General features: G+C 59.2%; 1 protein-coding gene across 1 annotated transcript; it reads left to right on the plus strand.

Annotated features, from left to right (window-relative positions):
* The first annotated feature begins 3,433 nt into the window (after nt 1-3,433).
* On the plus strand, nt 3,434-5,216 carry LOC127390527 (noggin-2-like). Its single transcript, XM_051632292.1, has one exon. It carries the CDS (start codon nt 4,471-4,473, stop codon nt 5,116-5,118), a length of 648 nt encoding a protein of 215 aa, XP_051488252.1. The 5' UTR covers nt 3,434-4,470; the 3' UTR covers nt 5,119-5,216.
* The last annotated feature ends 2,799 nt before the right edge of the window (nt 5,217-8,015 follow it).

The following is an 8,015-nucleotide window of genomic DNA, read 5'->3' on the forward strand; positions in this document are numbered from 1 at the left end:
TTCCAACTTTAAATCCTTTAATTAAGGGCTAGATTGTGAGTTGGGCTGTGTGCCCATGGCGCGCGGGAAGAGGGAAGGTCTAGGAATGCCCAGCACTGCTCAGCCTCTTGAGCAACCAGAAAGAGGATTTTACCCCAGTGCCTCTGGTCCTGAAGAGAATGGGAAGGGGGCTGGAGAAAGAGCCTTTGGCTGGTGGACCCTGCCGGAAGACTTAAGCCTTTAAGTTCCTTGTCTCCATTCCCCCATCTCTGGAGAAGTTCAGAAGAACTTGATGCTGTCTAGCACAAGAGCATGGCAGTTAGGAAGGCTGGGAGGGTCTTCCAAGCCCCCTGCAGACCTTGGTGCCTTCCCCCCTGTGCCTGGGATGTGCCAAGCACTATTTTCCAGAGGTCTTCCCTCAGAAAGGGGAAGCCTTCTCCAGCCCACCCTGGAGAGCTGCTCCTCTCCCACAGGGGACCTGTAGAAGTGACATGAGTGTGCCCAGAGCAAAGCCATCGTTGCCTGGCACGGGATGATTAAGCAGCATGTTTATAAAGTCCAGGAGACAGCTGAAGGAATTAAGTTACTTCAGTGCTTTGGGATCCTTCAGGATGAAAAATGCTGTATACATGTCGGATTTTATTATTACAATTACAGTCAGATGTTAATCCCCTCACCGGGATTTGCTACGGCAGCGGTGCCAACGGCAGCACGTCTCGCTGAGTAATTGCCCCGTTCCTGACTCTTGGGTGTCTCTGCCCTGTGCTGCTTCTTGTTACTGTGTTTGCTTTCATTTTGACACCGCCGAGACGCTCGTTTTCCCACCCAGCAGCGAGCGAGGGCAGAGCCCGTCTGGCTGCGGGGGGCAGAGCCCGTCTGCCCGCACGGGGACTGGCTGCGGCTCCGGCACCGCCTGCGTCTCGGGGTCGGGAAATCCGTCCCGAGAGCGTTTTGCTGATAAAACTCAGCACCGAGGGATGACGGCACTCATCTCTTCTGCAATTTGTTTGGAGAGCTAATGATGGAAGAGCCGGGGAACGGCCTTGTTTCATGGCTCTAATTGCAGAGTGTGTGCGAGCTCAGGGAGTGAAGAAAAGCTGAGTTCAGCAAACCGAGCAGGGATCACAACAGCAGAAATACACAGCGAGGGAAGAAAGGCTGAGGAGTTTAAACTGTGCACTCTAACCCTGCGTGCTGTGAACAGTCCAGACGTGCTGTGACCGGCTCCTGCGCCAGCACGCGGCAGCTTTGTCTCCCTCAGGTCCAGGGGATGCTCTGACTTCATGCAGACTCGGGGCTGGATCTCTGACCTCTCCATTTTGGGGGGTTTTTGTTTTCTTTTCCTGTCTGAACTCAACGTTTGGCATTTCTGGGATGACAAAGGGGCCAAAACCTGGGGGGATGCTCTGTTCATTAGTTTGCTGAGCAAAGCTGGCTCTGCCAGTGCTCGGCATGCACCGGCGGGGAGCTCCTGGCTGTTGTAGCTCCTCAGTTGGTTTGGTGGGTCACAAGCACATCACGGTGAGAAACAGGCCCTGCAATCAGCCTCCTCCCATCTGCGCCCTGTCTTGGCCCCCATGGGTAGCTGGTTATCTCATGCCTTTGGGAGAGAGTGACTGGCATGAGCAGGAATGTTCTTACACACTGTCAGCCTGGAGGAACAAGCTGTGTGTCCAATTTCTGGACAAGGTTCAAGTGTGAGCTCAGTACCGAGTGATGTGGAGGTAAAGGAGGTGAGAAGGGTTTGGGTTTTTTCACTGTGTTGACACACACCAGGCTCCCACCCTCTGTGCCTCAAAGTTTGTGGGTCCAGCTCTGTGCCATGAGATTTAGCCCCAGACTGCTGAGAATGGGGTGAAGAAAGAGGCACTGATATAACCCAGCTTGTTACCACACCATGTCACAATGAGGGATGCAGGGACACTTCCTCTCAAGTGAGAGTGATGCTCCTGGAAGGCTGCAGCCTCCCTTGCAGAGGGTGCCAACATGCTGATGCTGGAGTCCACCAGCAGTTATACCTTGGTGTGCTACCCCAGAGGTCCTGCCCAGGAGGAGCTCCTGGGACGCTGTGCCCTACTCATCTTTTATAGAATCATCAAATTATAGAATGGTTTGAGTTGGAAAAGACCTTCTAGATCATCCAGTCCAACCATAAGCCCAGCCCTGCCAAGGCCACCACTGACCCATGTCCCTCAGCACCATCTACAGGGCTTGGAAACCCCTCCAGGGATGGGGACTCCCCTCCTGCCCTGGGCAGCCTGGGCCAGGGCCTGACAACCCTTTTGGGGAAGAGATTGTTCCAAATATCCAATCTAAAACTCCCCTGGAACCAATTGAGGCCGGTTCCTCTTGTCCTGTCACTTGTTCCTGGGAAGCAGAGACCAACCCCCCTGGCTCCAACCTCCTCTCAGGCAGCTGCAGAGCCAGCAGGTCTCCCCTCACCTCCTGGTCTCCAGGCTGGACACCCCCAGCTCCCTCAGCTGCTCCTGCTCAGACTTGTGCTCCAGCCCCTTCCCCAGCTCCCTTGCTCTTCTCTGGACACGCTCCAGCCCCTCCATGTCCTTCTTGTCCTGAGGGGCCCAGAACTGACCCCAGGATTTGAGGTGCAGTTCACCAGTGCCCAGCACAGGGGAACCATCCCTGCCCTGGTCCTGCTGGCCACACCAGTGCTGATACAAGCCAGGATGTCATTGGCCATCTAGGCTACCTGAACACATGCTGCCTCATATTCAGCCCCTGTAGACCAACATCCCCAGGTCTTTTTCCTATGGGCATTTTCCAGCTGCTCTTCCCCAAGCCTAGAGCATTGTGTGGGGTTGTTGGGACCCAAGTGCAGGACCCAGCACTGAGCCTTATTGAACCTCATACAATTGGCCTGGGTTCAGCTCTGCACGAAGCTGGCAGAGGGCTTTGAAAGCGGCACGGGCTGTGGTGGAGAATCAGACACGGTGGGGCAGCGGCGCAGTGCTGGAAAGCAGAGGCAGAGCGAGGGCCCAGCTACCCGGGAGGTCTGTGCAGGTGCCCGGACCACCGGGGCTGAGCGCAGACAGAGGATGCCAAGGGCGGGCAAGGGCTTCTTGGGGGCTGGGAGCCCAGTGCCATGCCCACGGCTGGGGTGATGGCCCTATAGCACCGCGACCCAGCCCGGGAGGGCCAGCGCCCGGCGACTGCCGCAACCCCCACTGCTGCAGGTGGGATGCGCACCCGGCGGCGGCAGGACCCGCCGGTGGCGGCAGGAGCCGGTGGCGGCAGGAGCCGGTGGCGGCAGGAGCCGGTGGCGGCAGGAGCCGGTGGCGGTGGCGGCAGGAGCCGGTGGCGGTGGCGCGGCTGTCACTCAGCTCGCGGCGAAAGTGACAGCGGGGGCGGGGCGGCCGCTCTCCCGGCGCGTATTTAACTTGTGCGGCGAGCGGCGGCGCGGCAGAGCGCGGCGGGCGGGCGGGGAGGGTGCGCGGCAGCGGGAGGCACCGACCGGCACCGAACCGCGCCGAACCCAGACGAGCCGCGCTGGGCCGGGCTGCACCGAGCCGAACCCCGCCGGGCCGGGCTGCACCGCTCCGAGCCGAGTCGGCAGCGCAGGGCGCGGAACGGGCGAGGCGCGGGAGCCGCGGCTGGATGCTGTGAGCGCGGCGGGGCCGATCGCGCCCCCGGAGCAGCGGCAGCAGCAGCGGCAGGAGCGGCAGCAGCATGGGTCGCGGGGGCTGCTGAGCGGCGGCCGCGCCCGCCCCTGCCCGCCCCCGCCGAGGAGCCGCCGGGGACCGCGCCGGGAGCCGCAGCACGCCGGTGCCGGGGACCCCCCGCCCTGCTGAGGATGCCCCGGGGGGCCACGGGCCGCCCCTGCCTCTCGTCATGAGGAGGAGCCCTGCCGGTCCGCGGGCGCTGCCGCCGCCCGCCGCCGCCTGAGCCCCGCGCCCCGGCGGTGCCCGCGCAGGGGCCGCCCGAGCGGACCGCGGCGCCGTGACCCTCCTCCCCGCCCCCTCGCCCGGCTCGCCCGGCTATAAAGGAGGGTTTTATTCTCGGGCTCCGGTCTCACGCCAAACCCTGTCACACCGTCTAGACGAGCTGTCGTGGGGCTCGGCCCAGCTGTCACCATGGCGATGGAGACGAGTCCGCTGTGAATTTTGGGGGGGAGCGAGCGAGACCGGCGGCGGAGGAGGAGGAGGAGGAAGGCTCGGCCGCCGCCGTGCCCTGCCCTGCCCCGCCGCCGCCCGCGGGGGAGGCACGGACCCCCCGGCGCTCCCGGCCGCGGCTGGAGCCGGCCCGGCGGGGAGCCCCGGGGAGCCAGCGGCCGCGGAGCGAGCCTCAGATGCGTCTGTCACACAACCCCGGCCGAGCTATTTAAAGTAACGGGCCTCGCCGGACTTTTGTTTCTGCCTATTTATGAGTCCCCGGGAGCTGGCAGGCGCCGGCGGGCAGCGCTAGGAGCCGAGCCCGCAGCGGCAGCCCCGCGGGGAAGCCACCGCCGAGCCGGGGCCGGCGGGGCCCGCCCGGAGCATGACGGCGATCCGGGCGCTCCTGCTCTGCTCCTGCCTGGGGCTGCTGCGCCCGGGGGGCGGGCAGCCCTTCCTGCGGCTGCGACCCTCGCCCAGCGACAACCTGCCCGTGAAAGACATCGTGGAGCACCCGGATCCCGAGTACGACCCCAAGGAGCAGGACCTGGACGAGAGGACTCTGCGGAAGAAGCTGGGCAGCCATTTCGACCCCGGTTTCATGGCCGTGGCCGTGCCGGGGCCGGCCAACGCCTCGGGCGCCGAGGCGGCGGGGCGGGGGCGGCCGGCGCTGCCCGCCGAGCTGCGGCGGCTGGAGCTGGGGCTGGGGTCGGGGCCGGGGCCGGGCCCCCGCCTGCGGCTGGGCAAGAAGGCGCGACGGAAGGTGCTGCAGTGGCTCTGGGCGTACACCTACTGCCCCGTGCTCTACACCTGGAAGGACCTGGGCGTCCGCTTCTGGCCCCGCTACATCAAGGAGGGCAACTGCTTCGCCGAGAAGTCCTGCTCGCTGCCCGAGGGCATGTTCTGCAAACCCGTCAAGTCGGTCACAAAGACCTTCCTGCGCTGGCACTGCCAGGGCTGGTCCAGCCAGAAGTACTGCACCTGGATCCCCGTGCAGTACCCGCTCATCTCCGAGTGCAAGTGCTCCTGCTAGCCCCCCTCGGCCCCTTGCACTGCCTTCTTTTGCCGTTTTGGATGGTGGTTTTTTTGGTTGTGTTTGTTTTTGTTTTTGTTTTTTTTCGGGGGGGGGGGAGGAGGTCGTTTGGATTTTTTCCACACCCCCTCCCAGCGCGGGGTGTGTGGGGGGGAGGAACCCGTTTTGTGTTTCTTTTTTTGGACTTATTTTAATGTTATTTTATTTGAGAGGGGACAAGCAAACCCAGGAACTGCAGGGCAGGCCAAAGGCACAGTAAAGCACTACAATCAGATGTCTATTTTTATACGTATATAGCCTTCTAACAAAAGGAAAATAAAAAAAAACTTTAAAAAAAAAACAACAAAGAAAAAAAAACACCAGCCGTGTAAATAGAGAGATTTTAAAGGAAAGGGGGAAGATTGCAACTGTTTTTTATTATTATTAATATTATTATTATTGTTATTATTATTATTATTTTAAAGACATAGGACCACATTTTAAATCCATCCTCACAGCCCCTGAGCATTTCCCTGCTGAAGAAGGGCAGAAATTTACTGTAAAGATGATTTTATCACAATGAAAAGGGGAGGGGTGGGGGGTAAAAAAAAAGAACAGCAGCATCCCCGAAGATGGTTGTTTTTCTGTGTTTTAATTTTTTTCTTGGTCTTCTTCAGACCTTGTCACTGATGTTTGAACTAATTTGCCAAGCTCTCTAGGTTATTTTTTTTAAGTGTATAACGATTAATTAAGGAGGAAATTTTAAAGAAAAGTACAAATCTATAAAAGAGTGAAATTGTTTTCTTGTGTGGGAATACATATAGTCATGTAGAGATGTTAAAGGAAATTTTCTGTGTACAGTTTATTTATTTTTAACGTTTGTGTATAGGTAAAAAAAGCTAGAGATTATGCCAGAAACTATTGGAAATGTTTACTTGAATATTCCTTTAAAAACATATCAATGTAAATATGAGCTATCACTGATCAAAACATTTTTAGCAATAAACTCTATCTTTGAAGAAAATGCCCGTGCTGCACCCCAGCTCCCTGGGAGATGAGCAGAGACTCGAATTCGTGCTCCAGCAGGTGATGATGAGTAAAGGGCCACGTTGGTGTAAATCATCAGACTCCCTGAAGGCTGGTCACAGCTCCACCAGCTTGCTCCTCTCCAGGATCCTGCTCTGGCTTTTCTTTGCACGTAGAACCTGTTGGGGAGCTAAAACAGATGGGAGAGGAATGGCTCGTAATGCCTAAAAGAGCTGCGATGTCCCAGAGTGGAGGTGTCATCTGAAGTCCTTGGGAGATTCCTGCTTCGTGCCGCCCGTCCCGGGCTCCGCATGCTCTGTGCCTCTTGGATTTGGCTCTCCCACTGGCAGAGGAAGCGGTCGAGGTTACCGCCCTGGCCATCAAAGCGCCTGACACAGCTCGGCGGCCTCGTGTGTGTCAGAACAAATGTTTTTTTCCCAGCTGCCGCCAGTAGCACAGGAGGGAAGGATGGAAACGAGCTCTGTGCCCAGCCCTGCTGCCGTGGCGGAGCCCCGGGGCTGGCATCTGTCTCCCACGGCGTAGCCGGGTGCGTGCCGGGGTCAGGAGGATGGGCTGATCTTGCCATGTGCTGCGTGCCCTCAGCGTGCCAGCCTCGTGTGTGGGGCTGGTGGGACCCCCTGCTCTGCTGCTGGAGCTAATGGAGCCAGGGGAAGGGAGAGTCGGGCTGGCTCTGCGTGGGCAGGCTGCTGGCAGTGGGATGGCTGGAGAGGAGCCCAGCCCCAGGGAGCGGGGGCACTGGCAGTGCAAGCCCGCTCCCGACGGAGATCTGTCTGTCTGTGTGTCGTAGGGCTTGGAGTGGGGCCCTGACGGGCTGCCAGGCCGTCCCATCCCCCTGCGTGGTCCGCGTGGGCTGCCAGTGCTGGAGGGGAAGGTCTGGCCGTTCACTCTGGTGTCTGAAATGCACCCGGCATCCCTAAGGAACAAGCTGCTGCCGAAGGCCCTTGCCTGCGGGGAGCTGTGCTCCTCCAGGGCATTTGCAGAGCAGTGGGGAGACACTGTACCACTCCAGCTCCCTGTGCAGCGGAGAGCGGCGTGACACCAAGCCTGTGGGAAGGCCCAGGACCCTCTGAGGGGTTTGACTTGCATCCCTCTGGCTTCATCCGAGGAGACTGTGGTGCAGTGACCCCCCCCCCCCCGGAGCAGGCCTGCAGAGCCTGGAGGTTGTGCGCAGAGAGCGGCTGAAACAGGGAGAGGGCTTTTCTAATGGGCACAGTGGGGACAAGGCAAGAAGGACAGTGACACCCAGCAGCTGATGTCCCCACAGAGCCCTGTGGCCATCCCCTTGGCCCTGCATGAGAAAGCAGGTCGGCCTTTCCACACGTTTGTCAGCGAGGGACCAGGAAAGGGGGGGGACACGGAGGGCAGGGTAGAAAAGAGACCTCGGCGAAGGCAATGTGCAAAACATCAGGGGCATTTGGGAGAGGAAGGGGAAAGCTCATTTTGCAAGAGGAACAACATCTGTGGTGTGGGGGCCGAACATCTGTAGGAGGGAGCATGGGGGGAGGGCATTCTGGGAAAATATTTCTGACATAATCCCAACAGTATCTGGTGTGTTGGGATTTGGTTACAAATGGCCCTCTAACGTCTTTGTGCGTTTTGTTCTGCTGGTTCCAGGGGCACACAGAGACCCCTGCTTTGTGCTAACCTGGGAAATAAACCATTCGCTGGGCTCAATGGCTGAGTTCAGTTGCGCAGGGAAAGGGGGGGGGGGGGGAACGGGGAAGGCGAGATTTGTGTGAACTCTGGAGAAAACCAGCCTAAAAGCCTCCGTGCCATGTGCTGCAGGGAGGAGGGGGGCTGCCTCTGTCTCTGGGGAGATCGCACTGGTCCTGCTTGAGATGACGACTTGTCTGGAGGCAAAAGCAAGAAAG

Source organism: Apus apus, chromosome 14 (assembly GCF_020740795.1).
Source record: "Apus apus isolate bApuApu2 chromosome 14, bApuApu2.pri.cur, whole genome shotgun sequence".
In the NCBI taxonomy this organism is placed as follows: domain Eukaryota; kingdom Metazoa; phylum Chordata; class Aves; order Apodiformes; family Apodidae; genus Apus; species Apus apus.